Below are 27980 nucleotides of genomic sequence, written 5' to 3'. Positions count from 1 at the left end.
CCCGGGCGCTGCTGTGCCGGCAATGCCCTCGCCGCCTCCTCGCCCGGAAAGCCTGCATTTCCAGGTCCGCCGTCAGCTCCGCCGTCAGCTCACCGCGTCCTTCGCGGAGGGGGCCCTGCGCCGCCTTTTGAACGTCTCGGGCCCTTCACGGACGCGCGCGTCCAGTTCTGTTTTCCCAAGTCCGCGTTGTCCCGCCGAGCTCGCGGCGGCGCGGGGGCGCGGGCTTCGGAGCTGGGCCAGCCCACGCCGCTGCGCGCTCGGGGCCCCGCAGGGCAGGCGGCCGCGTCGGTCCCCGCGCCGTCCGCTCCGGCTGCGGCGCGCGCTCACGTGGCCGGAGGACGCGGCGCGACGCGGAGGCTCGGCGCCGGGTGAGCGCGCCGGAGGGGCGGCGGGTTCCCGGACCCCGAGGGGCGGGGCGGCGCCGCCGGTGGGAACCGCGAGCGGGGAGGGCTCGGGAGCGGCGGCGCACAGCCGTGGGAACTCGGCCCGCTGTGGACGAGCTGGCGGATTTACTCCTTTCCCCTAATGCTAGTTTAATGGCCTTGTCCGACAATATAGGGAATAGGTTTGAAAAACTCTATTTCTGCCTCTCTCCCCTCCTTCTTTCTTTATTTTTTCTATTATTTTGAGACTTAACAATTGCAGCGCACTAAATGCAATGTAGTATCCTGGATTGGGTCCTGGAACAGGAAAAGGTCATCAGAAGAAAAACTGGGTAAATGCTAATAAAGTCTGTAGTTTAGTTCATGTTAACGTCTTTAAATATCCCCTAATATTAACCTTCGAGGAATCCAGGTAAAGGGTGTACAGCAGTTCTCTGTATTATCTTTGCAACTTACTGTAAATCTAAAATTGTTTTAACAAAAAGTTAGAAAACAAAATCCTATGATGCTGTGCAGCAGGCCATTATTCACCACGCAGGGATCCAGCTCATTTGCCAGGCCTGACAGGAATTATGTGTTTGACCAACTTGTTTGCTAAGGCAAGAATTGTTAGGCTACTGGGTGTGGATGCTTCCAGGAAAAGTTTTCCTGGCGGAATATGTTTTCTTTTTTAAGTCAGTCAGCTGTCTTTGCAACATCTGTTATGCACAAGCAAACGAGACACATATACTCCCTGTACTACGGGTGTGTTCAGTAAAAACATTAGGTAAGAAGTAAGGACTACTAGAAGGTACTGGCCAGTTTTACTCAGTGGTTAGAGCGTTGACCTATGGACTAAGGAGTCGCAGGTTTGATTCTGGTGAAGGGCATGTGAAGATAAATGGAAAAATATCCTCGGGTGAAGATTTAAAAAAAAAAAAAGGCACAGGGCAGAACGAGGAGAGCTCAGAGGGAGGAGAAATCACATGTGGCCCAGCGTAGTCTGGAAGGCTACCAGAGGGAATGGCTGAGGGAGTGGCTGTCACCAACTGAGGGGGCCTTAGAGGAGAAAGCATCCCTGGAGTGGAGAATGGCCCCAGTGGCCAGGCTGAGGCTGCCTGGGAGCAGATGCAGTCCCTCTTACGTGGCAGCACAGAGCATGCACAGGGAGTACTGACAGTCGAAACAGGAAGTGAAGACAGGATTCTTTACCCTGTAGCAAACTGGGTGACACTTCATTATATATGCCATGGGAGCTATAGAATGCTACGGGCATCACTGGATCTGTGCTTGGCAACAGTGTGTAGGATAGCTTGGAGTACATCAGTTAGGGAACTATTTATTGGTTTAGCCCAGAAGTAACAAGAAATTCAGTCCAGCCTATGAAGTTCATGTGCAAAGAAGGATATGGTGGTGGGAGATTGTGGATCTAGAAATCTAGAGGACTTGACAACTGAAGGTTCTAAAGAGAAGGAAGAAGAAAAAACATTTTCAAAGTTTTGGACCTGTGTGTTTTAGAGTACGGCTGCTGCATTTGCAGAAATAAAGGACTGAGGAGGAGACACAGTGGGAGTGGGGGAGGGGAAGGAATTTGTTTGTGAACAATCTGTGTTTGAATTGCTGCCCTGATATCCTGCTGGAGATGTGTTTTTAAGAATGGAAGGCAAACATGTACAGAAGGGACAGGAAGAGGAAAGGAGCCTGAGCGGGCAGATAATAGAGGGTTGGGGATTCCTGTGGGGTTGAGGAGTCAGGGACTGACCAGGGGATGGGCGTGGTGAGTCGTTAGGCACAGCTTCTGAGGAAGTGGAGGTGGCCAAGGAAGGAGACTGGATCTTGGATTTAGCCATTAGGAAGTCACTGGTCGCTTTTCAGAGTTGTTTCAGTGCAGAAGTAGGATGAATGTGTGCTCAGGCTGCAGTCTGTTCATTCTGTCGCTCTTCCTAAGTGGCCAGACCACAGAACAAAGAGCCAGAGAGATGGTTTCTAGTTCTGGCTCTACCACTACCTGTATAATTGGGGGCTAGGCATGTATGCCTAGACTAGCATAGGAAAATACATCTCTTGTTTTGTTTTTTGTGCGTTTTAATCCTCACCCGAGGATATTTTTACATTTATCTTCAGACAGAGTGGGAGGGGGTGAGAGAGAGATAGAGAGAGAGAGAGAAACATCGGTGTGTGAGAGAGAGAGATACATCGATCGGTTGCCACCCACATGACCCCAACCAGGGCCAGGGATGAACTGCAACCAAGGTATGTGCCCTTGGCTGGAATTGAACCCAGGACTCTTTAGTCTGAGAGTCAGTGCTGTAACCGCTGAGCCAAACCAGCCAGGGCGGAAAATACATCTTTTAATAAAAAGAGAAGGGCCCTTTTATTCCTAGCATCACCTCATAGTTCATAGAACTAGGGTTCCATGGGGCACACTTTGGAAAATGCTGACACAGAACCAGGATTTTAAAGTTCTGAAGAATAACAACAACAAAAATCTTATCCAATTCCCTAATTTGATAAATGAAAAAACTAATACTCAAATTCTAATTCATTAAACATGGATTTCAGATATATCAATGGTGCCCAAATATAGGGTTTATATACCTCTATAACGTAGTTAGGTTTAAACCCACTTTGGAGAATTGAAAACAGGCTCCAAGAAGTTAAGTGACTTGCTCAGGATTACAGAGCAGCAAGTGGTGGAGTGAATTGTTTTTTTTTATCCTCACCCGAGGACATTTTTTCCATTTTTTATTCAGATAGACTGGGAGGGAGAGAGAGGAAGAGAGAGAGAGAGAGAGAGAGAAACATTGATGTGAAAGGGACGCATCGAGTGGCTGCCACCTGCATGACCCAACCAGGGCCAGGGACAAACTGCAACCGAGGTACATGCCCTTAGCAGGAACCGAACCCAGGTCTCTCCGGACCGCAGGCCAACGCTCTAACCGCTGAGCCAAACCGGCCAGGGCAATGGTGGAGTGAAATTTTAACCCAGACCTCCTGAAGTCAGGCCTTCTCTGTCACACATCCTGCTGCCTCCCTGGTTGTAAACACTGAATGCACTTAAAACTAGTTGAATGGCCCTGGCCAGTTTGGCTCAGCGGTTAGAGTGTCGGCCTGCTGTCCAGAGAGACCCGGGTTCGGTTCTTGTTAAGGGCATGTACCTTGGTTGCATTTTGTCCCGGGCCCTGGTTGGGTCATGCTGGTGGCAACCACTCGATGTGTCCCTTTCACACCGATATTTCTCTCTCTCTCTTCCTCTCTCTCCTTCCCGCTCTATCTGAACAAAAAAAATGTAAAAAGGTCCTTGGGTGAGGATAAAAAAATAAAAAAAATAAAACTAGTTGAATGGAATGTTAGTAATGTGTTCTAAAAGTCAAGTTTAATTTGACTGCGTTCCATGTTAATATTACTACCAGTATATAAAAAGTGGGAGGGTACACAGCCAATAGTTCCTGAAGTTACATTTTAAAAAATAGTAGAGCATTGGGCCATGTGAAAACTTAGTATTACATTCAGTTTTCAGTAGTGGAAAGATATTCCTATGATGCTTGAATATATGTGGTGCATTAAAAAATATTCTTAGCTAATCTTGTGATTTCATATTCTTTCCTATTATTGCTTTTTTCCGTTGTGTTGACCAATTCCATTTCCTTCACTGCTGGTTGCAACTGTGACCACACCTTCCTTAACAGAGATGCGAGGTCGCGTTTATAAACAGGAATCTGCACTAGAGGTAAAACACAAACTTATTTATTTATTTTTTTTTATCCTCACCCGAGGACATTTTTCCATTTTTTGTTCAGGTAGAGTGGGAGGGAGAGAGAGGAACAGAGAGAGAGAGAGAAACATCGATGTGAAAGGAACACATCGAGTGGCTGCCACCCGCACAACCGACCAGGGCCGGGGACAAACTGCAACCGAGGTACGTGTCCTTAACGGGAACCGAACCCCGGTCTCTCAGGACCGCAGGCCGACGCTCCAACCGCTGAGCCAAACCGGCCAGGGCACTAGAGGTAAAACACAAACTCTTATGTAATCAATAATTTCCCATCAACTCTGACAAATAAAAATATAACTCATTTACTTATTTAGGAAGTAAACTTGTAAAGGAACCAAGATGATTTTATAAAAACGTTGGGGGGAAAAAATGGGTCCAATAGACTGTGTTGAGTGTTGCTAAAACTAGCTATTTAAAATTTCTTATTTCCTTTATTGATTTTTAGAGAGAGAGGAAATGAGAAGGCTAGAGAGATAGAAACGTTGATGAGAGAGAACATCGACTGGCTGCCTCCTGCATGCCCCCCACTGGGGATTGGGCCCACAACCCGGGCATGTGCCCTGACTGGCAGTTGAACTGGTGACCTCTTGGTGCATGGGTTAACGCTCAACCACTGAGCCACACAAGCCGGACTAAAAGTAGTTGTTTTAGACTTTTACTTTCAGTTCTATCAGATGTCATAAGTAATAGAAACTTGGTTTACTTTGACGTTAATCTCATTGAAATTTTCCAAAAGATAGAAAGCAGTGGCAAAGAGTGGACTCTGACATTAGGGGTCTGGATTCAGAATCTGGCTCTGGCTCTTGTTAGCTGTGTTACTTAACCTATGTGCGCTTCATTTTAACTGTTCATACTTAAATAATAATAGTGTTGCCTGGCCGGTGTGGCTCAATGGGTTGAGTATTGTCCCATGGACTGAGAGGTCCTGGTTCAATTCCCAGTTAGGGCACATGCCCAGGTTGTGGGCTCGATCCTCAGTAGGGGACGTGCGGGAGGCAGCCAATGGATGAATCTCTCTCACACTGATGTTTCTATCCCTCTCTTCATTCCTCTTTCTGTCTTCTTTCCTCTCTCTCTCTCCCTTCTTCTCTCTGTCTCCCTTCCTCTCTCTCAAAATTAAAAAAAAATATATTTAAATAATAATAGTGTTGTCTTACAGAGTTTTTGTAAAAATTAAATAGAATAATCTAAGTAAAGCACTCAAAATAGTGCCTAGAACCCAGAAAGCAAGCAATAAGTGCTAGTTAGCTACTATTATGTGATTAAAAATTTGTTGCTGATTTAAGGTATCCAGTTTAACAATTTTCTTATGTAGGAAGGCACAATTGATTAACACATTTCTCATCTTGCCCCTAATTCAGTTAAAAGTCCCTTATTTTTTTTCGGTGTTTTAAAAAAATTTAATATATTATTGAAGTAAAATTTACATATGATAAAATGCACCATTATAAGTATACAGTTGGATTAGTTTTGACAAACCATTGTTCTAGACTAGATATAAAACTTTTCCATCATCCCAAAAAGTTCTCTCATGCCCTTTGAAGTTCACCTTTCCACCCCAGACAACCATTGATGTATTGTCTGTTATGAACATTAGTTTTGCCAGGATTTCATACAGTATTTGGTTCTTCAGTTAGTATAATATCTGTAAGATTCACCATGTTATTGCATCATCAGAAATTCATTATTTATTGCTGAACACATTCTTTTGTATGGATGTACTATAATTTGTCTGTTTTCCTGTTGATAGACATTTGGGTTGTTTCCAGGTTGGGGCTAATTTGAATAATGCTATGAACATTCATATACACAACTCTGTGTGAAGACATGTTTTTATTTCTCTTGGGTGAATACCAAGAATGCAATTTCTGGGTCACCATTGAAAAGAAACTGTCAAACTTTACAGTGTTTGTATCATTTTATGTGCCCATCAACAGTGTATGTGGATGTCCACATCTTCAGTAACACTTGCAATTGGCAGTGGTAGGTGACTGAATCTCACTGTAGTAAATCTACAATTTCCTGATGGCTAATGATGTTGAATGTCTTCCCACCTTTGTATCTTCTTTTATGATGTATTACCTCAAATCTTTTAAGGGCCTTTGTTTTTAACACATTGAAAATATATGGTACTTTGACCCTGAAAACAACAGAAAAACCTTCATATATGATCAGATTTATTTGGCATCTATGTTGTGGTTTTAATAGTGGAAGAATAAGAGCGCTATCTCAGCAAAAAATGAGATTTAATTATTTTTGAAAGATGGAGATTTATTTATTTATTTTTTTGTTTTTGTTTTTGTATCCTCATCCGAGGACATTTTTTCATTTTTTGTTCAGATAGAGTGGGAGGGAGAAAGAGAGAGAGAAACATCGACGTGAAAGGGACACATTGAGTGGTTGCCACCTGCATAACCCAACCAGGGCTGGGGACAAACTGCAACCGAGGTACATGCCCTTAGCGGAAACCGAACCCGGGTCTCTCAGGACCGCAGGCCGACGCTCTAACCACTGAGCAAAACCGGCCAGGGTGGAGATTTATTTTTTAAATTCCTGCTAAGCAACCACTTAAACAGCAGGATATTTAGAAAAATATGTCAGATGTGTGTGTGTGTTCAGTGAATCTTGTGAAAAGGATGAAATATTTCTAAATAACTACAGCAAAGCAGCTGTTTTGAAAGTCTGGTGGTGAAAGTCCCTCTTAACTGAACTCTGCACTAGGCTGAGCATTTCAGGTGCTGTCCAGCCACCAGGTAGGCCAGTGTCACCAGGTAGGTGCCAGCTACAATGGTCTTCAGACTGGGCAGGCTCCGTGGTGATTTCTCTGGAGATACTTTCTTCTTGGAAGAAGGGCAGACAGTTAGCCCTGTGGGATCCAGTGTGCGGCCTTGCTGAGGTGACTGTTTTGTTTTTCTGCCCTAGGGGCAAGTTGATTTCAGTTTGTATATCTCTTCTTTGCTTTATTCTTTTATTAAACAAGTATTTATTGAGCACGGCCTGTGTCTCAGTTTTGGGCATTAGGAATGCAATGGTGATCCAAACTTGTGGAGCTCGTACTCCTCTTAGGGCCATTTAGAGCGGGTTTGGGCTCCGGTGGGGGAAAATTTCAGGGTGTCTACCTCTAGAGAGGCATCCCAGGTAGGCTGGACCACCCGCAGCTTCACTGGGCTCTCTCTTGTATTACCTTCCCCCTTTTACTAGTGCAGTTTGAAAAATTAGTAAAATATGGAGGAGTACGTAAGAAGGTCATCAGTGCTAAGGAGAAAGATAAAGCAGGGAGAGTGGGAAGTTTCCAATTTTAGATGGAGTGCCAGGAAAGGTCCACTGAAAAGGTAAGACTGAAGGAAAGACCCACAGGAGGGGGGAACACAAAGCTCTGGGGCAGAAATGCCTGGCATGGTCAAGGGCATGGGGCCAGGGCAGTCAGCCTAGGCTGAGGGGACAGGGCAGAGATTAGCATCAGACACTTGGCCATTGCAAAGGCTTTGGTATTTGCTCTGGTTGCATTGAGAAATAGGTTTTGAACACAGAGGCAATCCGATTTGAGGGAGAGATAGGGAACCTTTGCCCCTCCCACCTCCCACTGTCCCAAATCACCTTTGCTAATAGTTTCTGCACAGAAATAGCGAATGAATCAAGTGGGGCTGTCAGAGAAACAGGAAGAGCCCTGAGCACCTGAATGGGATAAAAAGGGCTGTGAAGGGAAGAGGCAGGTCTTAGTCATTGCAAGTCTTGTTTTTCAGACTTGTCTGAATTTTATATAGCTCTTAGGTTGTGAAAACTGAACCCATTCCTTTATAAGCCTGCATATCAAGAATGTCCTGTTTCCTTGGCAAAGACTGATCTGCTTTACCCTGATCCGTAGGTTACTGCATTCAGGAAAAGCCTTTCCTGCTTCCTTACAATTCACTGCATCTTTGAAATAAGACGTGGGAATTTTTCCCACCTACACAGTCCTGAAATGCTGACTGGGATTGCGTCTGTGTGCTGGTGCTTACACAGAGAGGAACTTTTCTTCCCTGGAAAACCCAACTTTTTTTTTTTAACTAGCGTTTTTCTTAACTGCAGGTAATCTGCTTTTCCTTATGGTAAAGACTGCATCTGGCTGATGAGCGGGGTGGAGAGGCCACCGAGCGAGGCGCGGGCGCAGACCTGGGAGACGGAGGACGAGGACATGGCAGAGGGCGACTTAGGGTATGGCCTCGGAAGAAGGCCCGGCGGCATTTATGAAGCTCAAGTTTCACACTTGTTTACATCTAGAAAAAGATCAGATGAAAGGAACTTTAGCCCTCCCCCATTTCCAAAAAAGGGGGAAGAAAGAAGCGGTGCCCTTTTCCACTATTCCAGTCCTCAAGATACATACCCTGCGGGGTCCAGAATTTCCCCCAACAGAGGACACAGTAGCACTGGTAAGCGCACCCGGGTCCCCGCCCTCTTCCCCACTGTGGCTCTGTCAGCGCAGGGAAAGGGGCCCCCAGAGTGCTCTTCAGAGATGTGTCTTTAGTCACCTCTTGACATTGGTGACGGTTCAAAAGTAATTGATGTTTCTATTTCCAAAATAGTTCAAATTGTGAAGTACACTAGTTTTTTTGCATTAATACACGTTAGTGATATTAGTAAATATTTAACTGCCTTGCTTTTTTTGTGATGTAGTGGTATACATCACTTTTTTTTCTTATTCGACAAATACTTATTGGGCACCGATTAGGTGCCTGGGACAGTTCCAAGCTCTGGGAATAACATCATTGAACAAAATAGTCAAAAGCCCAAATGTCATGGAGTTTACGTTCTAGTAGAGGAGACAGAATAAGCCTACAAATCAGCAGCTGTGTACCATCAGGCAGTGGTAAGTGAAGGGACAGTAGTGATTGGAGGGCCTGGGCACTGCTATTGCAGGCAAGGGTCAGGGAGGCCTCTCGAAGGAGGTGACATGTGAGCACTGCAAGCCTGGTGCTTATCTGGGGAAGGACTGTTACCAGCAGAACATGCATGTTTCTGGTTATTTTAGGGATGTCATGAAATTATCAAAAATTATCAGACCAAAATTAATCTTAATTTATTATAACTAAAATAAATTATGCCGCACATTACGGAAAGAATATAATTCAGAATCATACTGGGATAGAATGATAAACTCCACAGTGATTAAGAACCGATGGTGAGTCCATGCCTGCACTGTGGCACAGCCCTTGTGTGGCCGAATCTTTTGTAATCTACAGTGGAAAACTTCCCCACCAAAGTGGAACAAACACAGATTAGAACAACACAAAAATAGTGAACAAACCTGGGTTCAGATTTACAAACAACATGTTGTAGCTGGGTGTCTATGCCCATCCCTCAAAATCCTTTTTGAAATTGGGATGGGATTATTTATATATATTTTTGTGTACTGTGTCTGTATGTAGTAATGAACCAATTTGTTAACAACAGTTTTATTTTATAATCCCTTTAAAAAGTCTTTTTATTCAAAGTATGTATCTCTTCATTTGTGAAATATTTTGAAGCTACCTATTTATTTTTTATCCTCACCTGAGGATACTTTTCGATATTTTGTTCAGATAGAGTGGGATGGATAGAGAGAGAAACATCAGTGTGAAAGAGACACATTGAGTGGTTGCCACCCACACGACCCAACCAGGGCCGGGGACAAACTGCAACCGAGGTGGGCGTCCTTAGCGGAAACCGAACTCAGGTCTCTCGGGACCGCAGGCCAATGCTCTAACCGCTGAGCCAAACTGGCCAGGGCTAAGCTACCTATTTTTATCATTATTTGGTTTATTACAATTCTTTTCTCTTTGCAATTTAGGGGAAATCTATATTTGATAATTTATAAACAAATGTCCTTATTTAACTAAAGAAAATATGTTTGTGTTTTTTTCTAATAGATTCTAATTCAGAATTGTCAAAGGTAGAATTAAAGCAACGTCTTGCTGAAACATTGGAGGTAGGTACTCTGGCTAGTGTAAAAATTCCCATGTGAATGAAGGTCCACTGGTATTTTGTTTAAGTAATACCAAAATTGTGTGGAAGGCAGATGTTGGCTTGCCAGGTGGTCTGGATGAGCCACAGGGTAGACCTAAGAGCTGGCCGCCTCAGTTTCTTACCCTCCTCATTTCTCAGCAAGGCCGTCTATGTAAACATGCCCTCCAGTTCTCCCTTAACCCCAACCTGCTTCTTTCCTCTCCTCCTGGAGAAAATAGTTATCACTTCTTTCCATCTGTCTTCCCTGATCATGTGGCTTGAAATAACTTGACTTAATTTAACCTCTTTGAAGTCCGAAGACCAGAAAGTATTTCAGGTGGTGGGAGGAGGTCGACAGCCTGCTGGGAGCTGGCGTTTCTGTGGGGGGTGTCTATCCTATGGGAAGCAGGAAGCCTATCTGGGTGTATGCTTTTGACTCCTGTGAAAGCTTCTGTACTCATTTCCTAGGACTGCGGAGACAAAGTCTCACACACTGCACGCTTAAAACAACAGAGATTTATTTACTCAGTTCTGCAGGCTAGAAGTCAGAAATCAAGGTGTCAGTGGGCTGCAATCCCTCTGAGAGGCTTCAAGGAGAATCCTTTCCCTCTTCCTAGCTCCTGGTGGTTGCCCATGACAATCCTTGTCCCTAGCTTTCCTTGGCTCATGGCTGCATCACCCTTGTCTCTGTCTCTGTCATCATATGGCCTTCTCCCCTGTGTGTCCAAATTTTTCTTATTTTATGAGGACACCATTCATTGAGTTGGGGCTTACCCTAATCTAGTCTGACCTCATTTTAACTTGATTACATCTGCAAAGACCCTATTTTCAAATAAAGTCACATTCATAGTACCAGGAGTTAGAACTTGAACATTTCCCTTGGGGGGACACAGTGCAACCCATAATAACTACTGTAGCTGTGTGAATGGTCAGATGGTTATTTTATGTGGCCTAAGGATTGTTTTTCAAAGTCTTAGCTGTGTGGCCTAGATGGGCAAAAGCGAGATTTGGGCTTCGAGTTACAAATGGCACCTGATAGTGAGGCTCTCAATTTTGGCCTGTCTGGCCCTCCTCTGGAGCCCATAGGAATTTCCAGCCTCACATATGAGGTCAGAGTGCTTGGATCCCAACTGTATTTGAGCTTAAATGTAGACTGGCAAATGAATTATTTGGCATTGCACATCTTGCTGATAAGAAGACTAATTTTATTTCTCTCCTCAGGAGGTAGAAATTTTAAAAACTGAACTTGAGGCATCTCAAAGACAACTTGAAGGTAAAGAGGAAGCACTGAAAATTCTTCAAAGCATGGTAAGAAGTTTTTTAAACTTCCATCACTTTCACATTCCAATACTAAGTGGGATGGTTTTGGTTTTTATTTATTTATTTTTTAAAATATGTTTTTATTGATTTTTAGAGAGAGAGGAAGGGAGAGAGATAGAAACATCCATGAGAGACAAACATTGATGGGCTGCCTCCTGCACACCCCCTACTGGGGATGGAGCCCACAGCCCAGGTCTGTGCCCTCACTTGGAATTGAACTGAGACCTCTCAGTCCATGGGACGATGCTCAATCCACGGAGCCACACCCTCTGGACTACTTTTGGCTTTTAAGACAAAGGTAGCAGTACTTAATATAATTGAGTTTCTCTTTGAGTTTTAGATTTTTTTAACAGCTTTATTGAGGTACAATTTACATATTATGAAATTCACTCATTTTAAAGCATGCAGTTTATTTTTACTAGACTTAGAGTTGTTAAGCCATCACCACAATCTAATTTTAGAACATTTCAACACCCCAAAAAGGAGACTTGTACACATTAACAGTCATTCCCCATTTCCATCTGTAATCTGCTTTCTGTCTTATAGATTTGCCTTTTCTAATTCATATAAATAGAATCATACACTATGTGTCTGGATTCTTTTGCATCTGGATTCTTTTAGGTAGCATGTTTTTGAGGTTCAAGCATGGTGTAGCATGTGTCAGTACTTTCTTCCTTTTTTGTTGCTAAATAATATTCCATTATACAGATCTAGTTATTTTGTTTATCCATTCACCAGTTGATGGGTGTTTGGATTTCCACCTTTGGCCATTATGAATGTTTGTGTACACCTCTTTGTGTGGAAAATCCTTTCATGCATTCTCACATTCACTGGGAAAGAGCCAAACCAAGATCTTCTGACTTTTTAACTATCAAATGCTCCACAAAAAGGGGTCTCTGTGGAAATTCTTGTCTCAAATTAATTTTCTGTTGTCTTAAAATAAAAATGTGAACTTCAGCCCTGGCCGGGTGGCTCAGTTGGTTGGGTGTCATCCCAGGCACCGAAAGGTTCCTGGTTCTCCTCCTGGTCAGGGCACGTGCCCGGCTTCCAGGCTCGATCCCCAGTCGGGGTGCATGCGGGAGGCAGCTGATTGATGTTTCTCTCTCTTTCTCTAGAATCAATAGAAACTTATTATTATTTTTTTTATCCTCACCCGAGGACATTTTTTGTTTTTTGTTCAGATAGAGTGGGAGGGAGAGAGAGGAAGAGAGAGAGAGAGAGAGAGAGAAAAACATCAATGTGAAAGGAACACATTGAGTGGCTGCCACATGCAGGACCCAACCAGGGCCAGGGACAAACCGCAACCGAGGTACATGCCCTTAGTGGGAACCGAACCCAGGTCTCTCTGGACTGCAGGCCGACGCTCTAACTGCTGAGCCAAACCTGCCAGGGTGAAACTTATATTTTTTGAAAAAGTGAACTTTATTGTGCATATAGGAGTGGTTAGAAATTTAATACTGATATGATTTTTATTTTTCTTAGGCAATATTTGGCAAAGCCACAAGTCATACCCAGGCAGTACTTCAAAAAACTGTGGAACAAAGGAGATCCTTGGAGAAGGTATTTGCATTTTTATTGTATTTATTTATGTATAATATTTTGATACTTTCTTAGAAACAACAGGCATTTTTTAAAATATGTTTTTATTGATTATTTTATATATATAGAGAGAGAGAGGAAGGGAGAGAAAGATAGAAACATTGATGTGAGAGAAATTCATCTATCAGTTGCCTCTTGCATGCTCCCCACTGGGGATTGATCCAGCAACCCGGCATGTACCCTGACCAGGAATCTAACCGGGACCTCTCAGTCCATGGGGTGTTGCTCAATCCACTGAGCCACACAGGCCAGGAAGTATTTGCATTTTTAGCATAAACTTGTTAATGCAACAAGCTCTCAAACAGAATTTCCTGAACGGTCATCTGACTAATGGATACGTGGTTTGTGGACACCTTCTACTAGGTGCGCTTCACTTCGTATGGTTCCTTCCCTCCTGGAGTTGATAATCCGAAGAGTTTGTCAAATGGGCAGAGAGTTAAGGTTTCTTTTCTTTCTTCATTTTTAAAGTAGTAGGAGGCCTGCAAAGTTGACACTTCCTATTTTTCTTTTTTCCTTTCTTTGCTTCCAGAGCCTGCCTCTTTCTGACCACATCATCTTTACTAAAAAGGTAGTTAGGAATCACCTTCGAAGGTCATGTTCCTGTGCCTGTCGTACCCTCCCCTGATGGGACGTCCCTGAGTCCAGACTTCAGGAGTGTATTTTGCTTCTGGAGTCTGTATGGATGGGGGTGGGGTAGGGATGATGAGAAATCGGGGTGTAGACCAGCACGTTTTTAAGCTAGACGACTTGAAATGTCTTCTATGATAAGTAAGCTTTGGCAGAACCCTTTTGAATGCAGTAGAGGTGTGTCACCTGGGTTTACAAGTGTCAGACTCCTTTTGAACAGCAGTTCATTTTTTTTTTTAAACTATTCTTTATTTGGTTTTTTTTTATCCTCACCCGAGAACATTTTTCCATTTTTTTGTTCAGGTAGAGTGGGAGGGAGAGAGATGAAGAGAGAGAGAAACATCGACGTGAAAGGGACACATCGAGTGGCTGCCACCTGCACAACCAACCAGGGCCGGGGACAAACTGCAACCGAGGTACATGCCCTTAGCGGGAACCGAACCTGGGTCTCTCTGGACCGCAGGCCGATGCTCTAACCGCTGAGCCAAACCGGCAGGGGCAGCAATTCATTTTTTAATTTTAAACCTATTTCTGTGAAATGATTAGGTGATTTATTTCAGCTATTTACAATATCCTGAAGTGATTTTGCAAAATTTTCCATGAAAGTGCTATTTTCTTTCTATAGGAAATAAATGCCTTGCAGTGGAAAATAGAATTTGATCAGAATAGATTAAAAAATATAGAAGAATCTTGGACCCAAAAATGTGACAGGTTTGTATATTATTATTTCATAGTTTTTGTTTAGAAATCTTTAAAGTGTGTATAATTCAAATGTGGTTTAGGCTTTGTGTTTCATTGAGCTAACTGTAAATATTATAAAATACTTATTGTTTAGCCACTTGTCAGCTCCATATTTTTCTGTTAGTTTTAATTTTCTTTTTAAAAAATATAGTATAAACTGTATTTTTAAATGCAATGTAAGAATCATTGTTTTTTAAGTTATTTTAGCATTCACACTATTTTTTTTTTTTTTTTATCCTCACCCGAGGACATTTTTCCATTTTTTGTACAGATAGAGTGGGAGGGAGAGAGAGGAAGAGAGAGAAAGGGAAACATCGATGTGAAAGGGACACATCGAGTGGCCGCCACCCGCACGACCAACCAGGGCCGGGAACAAACTGCAACCGAGGCACATGCCCTTAGCGGGAATCGAACCCAGGTCTCTCTGGACCGCAGGCGGACGCTCTAACCGCTGAGCCAAACCGGCCAGGGCCACACTATTTTTTCAAACAAAACCTTTTGAGCAGCTTTTTCACTAGTGTGAATTTAATAACTTTATATATATTTTTAATCTCCCCTGAGGATATGTTTTTTAAAATTGATTTTAAAGAGAGAGGGAGAGAGAGAGAACATCAGTTGGTTGCCCCGACTGGGGATTGAACCTGCAACCTAGGTATGTGCCCTGCCTGGGAATCAAGCCCGTGACCTTTTGGTGTGTGGGACGATGCTCCAACCAACTGAGCCACACCAGCCTGGGTGTGAACTTAATAACTTTAAATTATAACATACACTTTTTATAAAGTCAGTCACTAGGAAATTGATTTGATATCTTGGGTTATATATGGTTTCATTGCCTAATTTTTAAATTTATTTTTTCTAAATTTTAATTTGAGATCATTGAAGGTTTATGGAAAGCTTGTACGAACAGCACAAAGAATTCTTCAAGTATATCTCTTTCCAGGATTGTCCAAGTTTTGACCCTTTACCACATTTGCATTATTATTCTTTTTCCCTTTATTTCTCTTTGTAATTAAATATGTAGAAAAAATAGATATAATTTTTTTCTGCACCATAAGAGTAAGTTGCATATATAGGGCTCCATTACTATAAATATTTCAGTTTTTTTCTTTAAAGTGACATTTTCTTTTAAAACCATAACATAATTATAAAAACCAATACTGTTTTTTAATCTATAGACCTTATTTAGATTTGCCAATTATCCTAATAATGCCTCATAAAAAAAGAGAGAAAAATGTTTCCCTGTTTAAGATCCTATACAGAATCATACATTGCAGTTGGTTGTCAAGTCTGATGTTGCTTTGTCCCATCCCTAGGATGTGAATCTTGATCACTTGGTGTAGGGTGTGGTATCTGCCCTCCTTCTATACTACAGTCACAATTTTCCCCCTTGTAAGTAATGAGCATCTTGTGGGGAGATACTTTAAGATTATGTAAATATACTGTTACTAATCAGACTTTCACCCACTAGTTTTTACATCCACTGATTATTCTGCCTGAAGCAGTTATTACTGTGATGACTGCCAAATGGCAATTTTTGAATTCCATTATTCCTTCTACATTTATTTTTAAAAATTTATTTTTCTTTATTGATTTTTAGAGAGAGAGGAAGGGAGAGGGAGAGAGAGAGAAACATCGATGAAAGAGAACATCTATTGGCTGCCTCCTGCATGCCCCACACTGGAGACTGGGCCCACAACCTGGGCATGTGCCCTGACTGGGAATCGAAGTGGCAACCTCTTGATCCATGGGTCAGCGCTCAACCACTGAGCCACTAGTCAGAAAGGTATATTCACAGAAGTGTCATTCTCCCTACCATGTCCTCTGCCCCACTCCCAGCCTCTTACCGTCCTTCCTTCCCCTCACCATCTGCAGACAACCAATGTTACTATTTTCTGATTTATCCTTCCTGTGTTTCTGTTTGTATGAATGGGAAGATTTATGTATGTTTTCTTATTTTCCCTTTTTTCTTACACAAAAGATAGTTTATTATAGATACTTTTTTGCCCTTTGATTTTTCTATTTAATAATATATCCTGGAAATCACTCCATTGTGTGGATGTTTCATACGTAGTGTACTCAACCATTCTCCTGTATATGGGCACTTACATTGTTCCCAGAATTTTGTAATTATAAACAAAGCTATAATAAATAACCTTGACATATATACTTTGTGTTGTTGGAGATGTATTTTCAGGGTAATTTCTTAGAAATAGAATCGCTGGGTCAGAAGGTAAATGCATACATATATTTATTAGATGTTGCCAGATTCCTCTCTGTCAGGCTTGGACCACTTTGCATTCCTACCGCAATGCGTGAGAGTGCCTGTTTCCCCACAGCTTCATCAGGAGAATATATTATACGTTTTAATTTTCTTGATGGTGTTGTTTACCTATTTTTTTTATTTTTTTATTTTGTTTTGGCTGCACAGAGCCCAGAAAATTCTGATTCACATACACAGATTTACGCTTGGTTGATAGATTACCTTTTCAGATACTCATCAATTAAGCAGAGCTGGCAGAAGATGCTTTATTTTGAGGTCTGCACAAAATTAGTTAACCAGGCAGCAAAGCTAATGCATTTGACCGAGTGGTGTTTTTTAAAATTAGTCCTGGCTGGTTTGGCTCAGCGGTTAGAGTGTCGACCTGCAGTCCTGAGAGACCCGGGTTCGGTTCCCGCTAAGGGCGCGTACCTCGGTTGCAGTTTGTCCCCGGCCCTGGTCGGTCATGTGGTGGCAGCCACTCGATGTGTTCCTTTCGCATCGATGTTTCTCTCTCTCTCTGTTCCTCTCTCTCCCTCCCACTCTACCTGAACAAAAAAAATGAGAAAATGTCCTCGGGTGAGGATAAAAAAAAAAATAAATAAATAAAACAAAATAAAATTAGTTTATAGTCCTGGCTGGTGTGCTCAGTGGTTAGAGCATCAGCCTGCGGATCCGGAGGAGAGTCCTGGGTTTGGTTCCTGCTAAGGGCACGTGCTTTGGTTGCAGTTTGTCCCTGGCCCCAGTTGGGGTCGTGTGGGTGGCAACCAGTCGATGTTTCTCTTTCTCTTTCTTCTCCTTCTCTCCCTCCCACTCTATCTGAAGATAAATGCAAAAATGTTCTCAGGTGAATATAAAATGAATGAAAATTAGTTTATAAAGTAATTTAAGTGGATCTAATAAAATGTTTGTGAACATCTCAAGAATTTCCTCACAACCTTAGAGGTAATCAGAATTCATTTGTAAACTCATCTAGAGTATTAGGAAGAGGTTGTACTAACAAAGGTGCTTTATTCCTCAGGGGCTACATACCTTGTGTGACAATCTGATTTCATTTGTTAATTCATAGAAACAGAATGCCTTAATTGGGAAGCTTTAACATCATGACCCCTGTTTTAATGACCTGAGCATATAACATTTTGCACAAATGTTGCTTACAAAATGTCTTGACAGGTATTTTATTTAAAGTAATAAATTGGCCCTGGCCAGTTTGGCTCAATGGTTAGAGCGTTGGCCTGCAGTCCAGAGAGCCCCGGGTTTGGTTCCCGCTAAGGGCATGTACCTTGGTTGCAGTTTGTCCCCCCGCCCTGGTTGGGTCATGTGGGTGGCAACCACTCGATGTGTCCCTTTCACGTCGATGTTTCTCTCTCTCTCTCTTTCCTTCCCCCTCTATCTGAACAAAATATTGGAAAAAAAAATGTCCTCGGGTGAGGATAAAGTAATAAATTGACCAGACAATCTGGTACTGGTTTTATTTTATTTAAAAATATGTTTTTATTGGTTTTTTAGAGAGAGAGAGAAACATCAGTGTGAAAGAGATACATGATTGGCTACCTCCTGCATGCCCCCTACTGGGGATGGAGCCTGCAACCTGGGCTGGAAATCGAACCAGAACCTCTCAGTCCATGGGAGGACACTCAGTCCACTGAGCCACACTGGCAGGTCTGGCTACTGATTTTAATTACAAAAAGATTTTGTTTAAGCCTTTGATGTTGAGCAGTTTAGCAACTCTTGTAAGTAATTCCAGTTTTTAGTCAATAGACAAAGCTCCCTGTGTATCTTTTTGTTGTTGTTGTTAATCCTCATTCAAGGATATTTTTCCATTGATTTTTAGAGAGTGGAAAGAAGGGAGGGAAGAGGAGAGAGAGAGAGAGAGAAAGAAAAAGAGAACCTTCAGTGTGAGAGAGACAGATCGGCCCTGGCTGGTTTGGCTCAGCGGTTAGAGTGTTGGCCTGCGTCCAGAGAGACCTGGGTTTGGTTCCTGCTAAGGGCACGTGCCTCAGTTGTAGTTTGTCCCCACCCCAGTTGGGATAGTGTGGGTGGCATCCAGTCAATGTGTCTTTCTCACATTGATGTTTCTCTCTCTTTTCCTCTCTCCCTTTCGCTCTATGTAAAGATGTCCTCGGGTGAGGGGAAAAAAAAAGAGAGAGAGAGACAGATCGATTGGTTGCCTCCCACATGTGTCCCGACTGGGGCTGGGAATCAAACCTTCGACCATTTGGTGCTCTGGCCGACGTTCTAACCACTGAAACACACCCGCCAAGACACACCCGCCGTGTCCCTGTGTATCTTTTATGCAGGTCTTTGAAGGTGGCCTAAGCCTTACATATATTGGTAGTAAAATGGTTATTAAACTGAATTAAAACTTTAGTAAAGGGAATGAGTATTCAAAATGGATGCTGTAGAGGTATTTCTGGCTCTGATTCTTTCGCAGCTCTACGAAAGAACAGAGGATGTTCAAAACCTTTCCACACTCCTTTAAACTGTCTTTATTTTGTAACATCTCAATTCTAGACTTTTGAATTAGGAAGAATTATATTTAGGTTTTTGTGCTCTAATTATTGGATGAAAAAATATTCTTATTTAAATACAAAGTGCTAATGATTTAGTTATTTGGAGGGTACTTTTTTTCCAGACTAAACTGTGAAAATGCAGTCCTCAGAGAAACTTTGAAACTAAAAACAGAAGAAATTAAAATGCTGAAGTCTGAAAATGCAAGTAAGAGTGGTATTTTTTTATGATGATTTAAAAATATTATGCTAAAAGATTCATTTTATATAGAGTGTCTTATGTTAAGAACACACATATCGATAGAGATGAAGTGCTAGTGTTTTGAAGTAATATGTTTTAAGGATAATAGAAAAATGCATCCTTTAGGATTTTTTTCATTTAAAAAATATTTTAGGTGAAATTTACCATTTAAAAGTGAATAGTTCTCGGTGGGGAGGAGGATGGGTGGAGGTGGAAAAGATATAAAGGGGATAAATGGAAGTGAACAATCCAATCAGTAGTTACAAAATCCTCATGGGTAAGCAAGTACAGCATAGGAAATATAGTCACTAACATTGTGATAACTATGTATGGTGCCACTGTATAAGTTGATTGTACCCTTAAGCTGCACACTCGAAACAATATATAATAAATAATAATTTTAAAAAGTCAACAATTCATAACATTCACAATGTTGTGCAACCATATAGTTCTATGACATTTCCATCACTCTGAGATACCTTGACCTTATTAAAGTTTCTCCCAATTCCTCCCTTATTGTTTAGTTTTATGCTCAGTGTAAAACACAATGGTTGAGCACCTGACATTTCAGGAACCTGAGTAGATATAATTTTCTTGGGACACTAGTAGGAAAAGTTTGTCACTGAATAGTTATTTAATATTTTCTTTCATAAGTGTCTTCTGTGACTTTATCACTAATACAATTATCTTTAATTTTTCAAAATATTATTTGACTCATTAAGAATTTGAAATATTTTACATATGCAGTTGAGCCTTGAACAACACAAGGGGGTTGGGACAGTGACCCCTGTGCAGTCAAAATCCACATATAACTTAAGTTGTCCCTCCATATTGGTGGGGGATTGGTTCCAGACCCCACTATTAGGGAGACCAAATCCCCTATATGAAATTGTGTACATAGAACAGTGCATACAATCAGCCCTCCGCATCCGTGGATTCCCAACTGTGGATTGAAAACAGTGTTTTGATCCAAGTTGGTTAAATCAGCAGATGCGAAATCAGGGAAAAGGAGGGTCAACTGTGTATTTATTGAAAAAAATTGGTGTAAAAGTGGACCCGTGCAGTTCAAACCTGTGTTGTTCAAGGGTCAGGTGTATATGTGTATACACACACACACACACACACACCCCTTACATAATGATGAGCCACCTTCTGACAAAAATTAATAAAAGAATATTAAAATGTTTTAAGAATATTAAGGTGGCACCAACTTTTTATAAAATTTTAAGAGATGTTGATTCTCTCTCTGAGCAGAAACTATTTTTGTTGTTAATCCTCACCCAAGGATATTTTCCCCTTGATTTTAGATAGAATGGCGGGGGGGGGGGGGGGGGGGTGCGGGGGGGGGGGGAACGAGCGCATATGCGCCCTTGACTGAGAATCAAACCTGCAACCCGTTCCCAGGCCACCTCCAGACTGAGCCAAATCAGCCAGGACTCAGAAACTGTTTTAGAGTGGTGGGTTGAAGGGGAAAAAATAAGTTCTAAATCAGGTTGTGGCCTGGGAGAGACACTTTATATAATGTAGCTGAGTGAGTTGGGGCAATGCCCTCAGTGAGAATTGCCCACACATGGTGTTCCATGTACCAGTGATTTGAGCAGATGGAAATTTCTCTTGTGTTAGGTTAGTTCTCCAAAGAGAAGCTGCTCATGACCACAATCCTTCCCCTTCCTCCACACCACCCCACCCTGTACTGTTTTCTGCTCCCCAGTAGATAGCAGAGCCATTGTTCTAAATGGTTTGAAATCCTCTTATGAAGATTCTTAATAAAAAATAATCTGATAGCCCTGGCCAGTTTGGCTCAGCGGTTGAGCGTTGGCCTGCGGACCAGAGAGTCCCTGGTTAGGTTCCTGCTAAGGGCACATACCACACACACATACAAAATAAAATAATAATAATAATAATAATAATAATAATAATCTGATAGAGTTTGGATTGCTGGTACATTTGACATAAAACAATATATGAGATCCCGTCATCTGGTTGTCTCACTTACTATGGAATCTGTGAATAATTTGCCTTTGTATGTTTTCTCTTTAAAAGTGCTACTTGGGAAGAGATAAACCACAGAACTTATATGCATGTATGCATGACCAATGGACATAGACAACTAAGCCGGGGACAGGGTGGAGGGGGGGTGGGGTGGGGGGTTCCAATGGGGTAAAAAGGTAAAATATCTGTAACAAAAAAAATAAAAATTCATTTAAAAAAAAAAAAAAGTGCTACTAATTTTCCAAGAGTAAATGAAGACCAGACTTTGGTTGCAAAGTTAAGATACTTCCACATTAGAAGTAATAACATTTTATCTAGTGTTGCACATGTATTATCTCACTGGACACCCACTATTCTATCAGATTTTCTGGATGGGGCCACATTGTGTGGCAGTGCCTATTGTATATGTACTACTTGTAAGGAATGAGTATAGATGTTGATATAACAAGATTCGGTGAGGCCAGAGTTAGCCCTCCTAACTAACACTTTCTCATATGGCCCTTCCTAGGCTTGAATCAACAGTATTGGAAAGCCTTTGCTCTGCTTGACATCAAACAGCAGAAGATGGTCCAGGAAAGCATGTGTGATGATAACAGTGACTTTTCAGAGGTTTCAGGTCTTGAGGTAGGTAAGCAGGTATGAGAGCTTAGCAGGATGGAAACTTTCTACTTTCCTTTCCGCCATCACCATCTGTCACGTGTCCTAGGATAGCACCATATTTAGCAATTTGAGACTGAGAGGCCCATTCGTTTGCCCAGGTCAGTTCTTGTCTTGCTGGTACCATACCCTTCGTGCATGACATTCTTGGAGATTAAGGGATATGCTAGCCACTTCCTTTTATTACTTTTTAAAAATATTCTTTATTGAGTTTTAGAGAGAGAGGAAGGGAGGAGAGAAACATCGATGTGAGAGTAGAACATCTATTGGCTGCCTCCTGCAGGTCCCCTACTGGGGATCAAGTCCGAAACCCAGGCATGTGCCCTGACCAGGAATTGAACTAGCAATCTTTTTTTTCTTTTCTTTATTGATTTTAGAGAGAGAAAGTGAGAGAGGGAGAGAGAGAGAGAAACATTGACGAGAGAGAATATCGATTGGCTGCCTCCTGCATGTCCCCCACTGGGGATCAGGCCCACAATTTGGGCATGCGTCCTGACTGGGAATACAAACCGGCGACCTCTTGGTGCCTGGGTTGACACTCAACCACTGAGTCACACCGGCCGGACTGAACCAGCAATCTTCTGGTGCACAGGACAACACCCAGCCAACTAAGCCACACCAGCCAGGGCATTATTCCTTATTTTTACAGTTTTAGCAAAAGCTATGTTAGTAGGGTTTTATATTACATAATCATAGACTGTAGTTTTTTTTTTATCCTCACCCGAGGATATTTTTCCATTTTTTGTACAGATAGAGTGGGAGGGAGAGAGAGGAAGAGAGAGAGAGAGGAAGAGAGAGAGAGAGAAACATCGACGTGAAGGGACACATCGAGTGGCTGCCACCCGCACAACCAACCAGGGCCAGGGACAAACTGCAACCGAAGTACGTGCCCTTAGCGGGAACCGAACCCAAGTCTCTCCGGACCGCAGGCCGATGCTCTAACCGCTGAGCCAAACTGGCCAGGGCTGTAGTTTTTTTTTTTTAGGAGTGGACAGATGATTGCTTTTCTCATTGCCATTAAAATTCATTCCTTTCTGAATATGCAACTCCCCCTGACAGGAGCTGGCAGTCATGAATGCTGGGCAGCAGGGCTACGTCCAGTCTCAGGACGTTCACATTGTGGATGTTAATCTTTACTTCATTCGGTCAAGTTCCTGACAAGGATCAGAACTATAGGAAATTGGTGTCAGGTTAAAGGTGAAGGAGGAGAGTGCAAAGAAGGAACAAGAATTCTGTGATGTTTTTGTTCCATGTAACAACATTCTTTCCTCATTTGCATTAATTAATCTTCCCTTGGATCCTGAAATCCTGGTCTCAGCTTGCTTCTATTATTGTTTTCCTTTCCAGTTTCTTTGTGTCAGATGCTTAACTAGAAATGTACATAGGTATGTGTGGGTGTGCCCCTGCATTTGTATCCAGCTAAGCAGCATGCCACTTAGTAACGGGATAATGCTTTTGGATTTAAAGCTTGCCATCCTTGGAGCCTGCCTTTGTCATGGTCCTGGAGGGAACCCCTGTTCCTGTGCCAAAACGGCAGCGTCTGCTCGGAAAATGCTTCTTCAGCTCAAACAAGAGGTATCATATTATTAAAACAGTAAAAGCTTGGTTTTGTTTCTCTATTAATAGTAGAATAAATGGAAGTATCTGTAATTATTAGCTTTATTTTAGTAGTCATTGGCAATGGAACTTAATTTTATACAATAGCATTAATTTATAAGCTGGATTTTGATTACATGGTTCCAGAATACAACTAGTATGTGGCATGACACTGTAGCCACATAAAGTTGTTTGCCTAAGATTGTAGTTGATAGTTCCTAAATTCTATTTCTTTTGTTTATACACAGTGCTAAAATTACTATATATTAGAGGGAAAGGAGCACTTATACTTAAAATTACTAGGACCCACAACACTGATTAATGGGGAGATAAACATGAAGCTTATTAGAAGAGCAGCAAGGTACAGTGAAAGCAACTTTCATGCTAGCCAGACCTAGGTTTGAATCTTAGGTCCATCATTTTCTAGCTCTGTGGCTTTAGGAGTGGACAGATGATTGCTAAACGAAGGGTAATAACAAGTTTGGAGGGTTGTTGTAAGAAATAGAGGAAGTAGCCCTGGCCGGTTTGGCTGAGCGGTTAGAGTTGTCGGCCTGTGGTCCAGAGAGACCCGGGTTCGGTTCCCATTAAGGGCACGTGCCTCGGTTACAGTTTGTCCCCAGCCCTGGTTGGTCGTGCAGGTGGCAGCCACTCGATGTGTCCCTTTTATGTCAATATTTCTCTCTCTCTCTCTCCCTCCCACTCTATCTGAACAAAAAATGGAAAAATGTCCTCGGGCGAGGATAAAAAAAAAAAAGAAATAGAGGAAGTAGATATGTGGTTAGCACATGTCTGGCATTTAATCAAATGGTAGCTGCCATTTTACTTAGGCTTTAGTAACAAATACAGTGCATGGACCATAATTTTTTTAATATTTTATCTTTACTGAAGGTATGCAATGTAGTCTTCAGCCTATATAGAAAAGCTAACAGCTGAACATTAACAATTCATTAGGAAGAGCATAAGATTACATAGATCAGAGTAAGGGTCAACTACAGGAGGTATCTGAAAGATGATACTCAAAATTATTTTTAGCGGTACTGTGTGGAACGGCCCAAGGCAGTAGAAATGCAGCCTTTGGCATCCTCCCTTCTTTGTAGTTGGGCAGAACACACACGGGGCCTGTCTAGGATAATAAAGTCCAAGAGTTGTATCAACAGAGAATTGACAGGTACCACAAGGAAAATTTCTGGTAATCTATTTCAGGGTAGGCAGCTACTACAAAAGAGAGCTGGCAAGTGCTAACTAAAGCAGATGAAATAGACCAAAGACAGGCAGTAGACCCATGCTAGGCAGGGAGGTTGCATTTGTTAATCTGGCTCAGCATTCAGGCAAAAAGTTTTCTGGTTTTGCCTCACACCTCTCAAACTTTCTTTCAAAACCAGCTGGAACTTCTGCAGAAGAGTAAAGAAGAAGCTTACATAATGGCAGATGCATTCAGAATTGCATTTGAGCAACAATTAATGAGGAAAAATGACCAGGCACTAAGATGGACACAAATGGATAAAATGTGTAGAAAAGAAACAAAATGTATAAATTGGAAGGATAGTAAGTATGAACTCTAATGGCAATAATCTAGTAATTTCAGTAATTTTTTTATTATAATTAAAGTTGATTAACACATTTAATACAATGGATAATAGAAATTTTGCATATAGTTGTGATTTATTTAAAATTTTAGTATCTATGGAAAGAAAGGGGTTATTGGATGATACATATGCAAATGAGCTATTGGGATCAACAAAACCGTAAACTAACAGGAGAATCTTTTTGGTTCGTGCCCTTAGTGGGAACTGAACCCGGAACTCTCTGGTCCTCAGGCCGATGCTCTAACTGCTGAGCAAAATTGTCCAGGGCTCTAACAGGAGAATCTTTTGTATTACTCTTCTATTTCATTTCAACAAGACCATATTTAGTGGCACAAAGAATTAGAGTACTAGCCCGGCCGGTGTGGCTCAGTGGTTGAGCGTTGACCCATGCACCAAGAGGTCACCGGTTTGATTCCCCGTCAGGGCACAGGCCCAGATTGTGTACCCAGTGGGGGGCATGCTGGAGGTGGCCAGTCGATGTTCTCTTTCATCTATGTTTCTATCTCTCTTTCCCTCTCCCTTCCACTCTCTAACATCAATAAAGGGTGGGATATATATAAATAAAATTGGGAGATATCACATCCAAATCTGGATTGCTGGCTCCTCTGGAAGACTTAGACGATCTGGTAGCATGGGCTGCATTCTCTTCTGTGGGGCAGCCACTACTGGGAGCTGAGGAGCGTTGATGCGACAGAGGGCAAGGCGTTGCCCTGGATTCTCACTGTGGCCCTCTCCCCGGCTCTAATGCCTGTGCTCTTCCCAGTCCACTGTGCTGCCGGACTCACTTGTGCTAACGGTCTGAGGAAGACAACCTCCTAACCGACTGAGGAATGAGTTAGTTTTGGTTCATACTTACCTTTTTTCCTGGAAGTACTACACAAGTGAGTGTCTTTTTATGTCTCAGATGGATTTTCATGTTCAATTTTAGGGTTACTATCACAGAGGACTAAGAAGACCTTAGGGCAGAAACTGCTGCGTATGCTGCCTTCAGAAAACAGTTCTAAGAGGACTGAAGACCAGGATAATCCTCAGGAAGTCTTGAAGATGCTAATAGATTTGGTTAGTATCTTTGCTTTTTTTTTTTGCTTCCTATTAATTCAGCTCTTCCATTCTACATTTGCCCTTTATGCCTTTTTCCCAGACCGTCCTCGAATTATAATCTTCATCTCAAACTCTCTGCATGCTCTTCCCACTTCCCTCATCCATGTTCTTCTTATGCAAGTTGAAAGCTCTGAAAAAATGAGCTCCCTGTACTTAACTCCAGGCATCTGTCATCTGCACTTAAATAACACAGTTCATGACAAGACCTTCTATTTATTCAGGACTTTTTAAAGTATTCATCCACTTCCTCACACATTATATCCTGTAATCATTACCAAAAGCTTGAAATCCATCCTGTTATACACTTTTCACAGATGACCAAATTAAGAGACTCACATTATATGAACATACTTATCTATAGGAGAGTTTTAAAATTATTGCATATAAATATATAAAAACAATTTTATATATAACTGCAACATTCTTCTACTGAGATAAATATGTTGATTACACCCCCCCCCCTTGTATGTGTATTTCCATACCCCCTTCAGTTGACTTAAAATTTTCAGTCGGATGAATAGTTTTTTGTTCTTCCTTTAAAAAATATTCTCTGCCCTGGCCAGTGTGGCTGGGTTAGTTGGGCATTGCCCAGTGCACAAAAGGTTCCCAGTTCTATTCCTGGTCAGGGCACATGCCCAGGTTTTGGGCTCCATCCCTGGTAGGGGGTGTGCAGGAGGCAACAGATCGATGTTTCACTCTCATATGGATGTTTTTCTCTCTCTCTCTCCCTTCCCCTCTCTAAAAATAAAAAAAATATATATATTTTTAAATCCTCAATAACATTTAGCATAATGCTTGGTAATGAGTGGACACCTAATTAATTTATTCATATTGACCAATAGATTGAAGATTAAACATTTTCATAAAGTACTTCTGACTGCAGCTCTATATTGTTATTTATTGACTAACTGGCACATTTTTTATTTCTGTGCATGCAGTTGAATGATAAAGAAGAAGCTTTGGCTCATCAAAGAAAAGTTAGTTACATGCTTGCTCGGGCATTGGAAGACAAAGACACAGGTTCAAAAGAGAATAAAGAAAAAAATCCCATGAAAGACCATTTTCCATTAAAAATCCCCCAGCAAACTTCAGAATTCTCTGTTTTGCATGATCCTGTACATTCAAGTGTTCAAATTATTAATTCTGTAGGTTGTATTTGTTCAATCCAGCATCTTCATACAGATAGAAACTATACAAGAACTCTGAAAAGATCTCGTTCTTTGCCATCAAATACCACGTTTTGAAGACAAACCAGTTGAAATTAAAACCTAGAGTGGTTTATATAAAAGACTTTGAAGAAGGATTGTGTAAACATTGCAGCATCTTGAGAAGTTGTATATTTTCTGGGTATTTCTAAATTTTAGGAGGCAGCTTAAATAGTCACATGTTTTCTACAAGAAATTTATTAGTTTTCTGTGTTAATGTAATTTATTTATAAATCACATTACTATATTTTATAAAGTTTTTGTTATTTACCAACATTTTAAAAACAAAAATAGCCCTGGCCAGTTTTGCTCAGTGGTTAGAGCGTCGGCCCATGCACCAGAGAGGCCTGGGTTCAGTTCCCAGGAACCGAAGGCACGTACCTCGGTTGCAGTTTGTCCCCAGCCCCGGTTGGGGTCGTGTGGGTGGTGACCACTGGATGTGCCTCTCTC

At 41.8% G+C, this 27980-nt stretch overlaps 1 protein-coding gene across 3 annotated transcripts; it reads left to right on the top strand.

Annotated features, from left to right (window-relative positions):
* On the top strand, nt 1-27661 carry CCDC125 (coiled-coil domain containing 125). 3 transcript variants are annotated; one of them, XM_036279365.1, is made up of 13 exons: nt 1-64; nt 8206-8546; nt 10023-10081; nt 11320-11406; nt 12901-12978; nt 13547-13585; nt 14270-14355; nt 19278-19360; nt 21894-22009; nt 23510-23617; nt 25021-25183; nt 26153-26283; nt 27264-27661. In XM_036279365.1, exons 2-13 carry the CDS (start codon nt 8246-8248, stop codon nt 27567-27569), a joined length of 1557 nt encoding a protein of 518 aa, XP_036135258.1. In that variant the 5' UTR covers nt 1-64; nt 8206-8245; the 3' UTR covers nt 27570-27661. The 3 variants fall into 3 exon arrangements, with proteins under 3 accessions (XP_036135258.1, XP_036135259.1, XP_036135261.1); XM_036279366.1 differs by lacking the exon at nt 1-64 and adding an exon at nt 340-368; XM_036279368.1 differs by lacking the exons at nt 1-64; nt 13547-13585 and having other exon boundaries at nt 27264-27655.
* Nucleotides 27662-27980: the final 319 nt, after the last annotated feature.

This window comes from Molossus molossus, unplaced genomic scaffold, assembly GCF_014108415.1.
Source record: "Molossus molossus isolate mMolMol1 unplaced genomic scaffold, mMolMol1.p scaffold_m16_p_3, whole genome shotgun sequence".
In the NCBI taxonomy this organism is placed as follows: Eukaryota; Metazoa; Chordata; class Mammalia; order Chiroptera; family Molossidae; genus Molossus; species Molossus molossus.
This window is presented reverse-complemented; position numbering and strand designations above follow the sequence as displayed.

Coding starts and splice junctions, on each gene's coding strand:
- CCDC125 (XM_036279365.1), top strand. CDS start 8,246: ATGAGCGGGGTGGAGAGGCCACCGAGCGAGGCGCGGGCGCAGACCTGG. Junction 8,547..10,022: donor CAGAGGACACAGTAGCACTG/GTAAGCGCACCC, acceptor TTTTTCTAATAG/ATTCTAATTCAGAATTGTCA. Junction 23,618..25,020: donor TTCTTCAGCTCAAACAAGAG/GTATCATATTAT, acceptor TTTCAAAACCAG/CTGGAACTTCTGCAGAAGAG.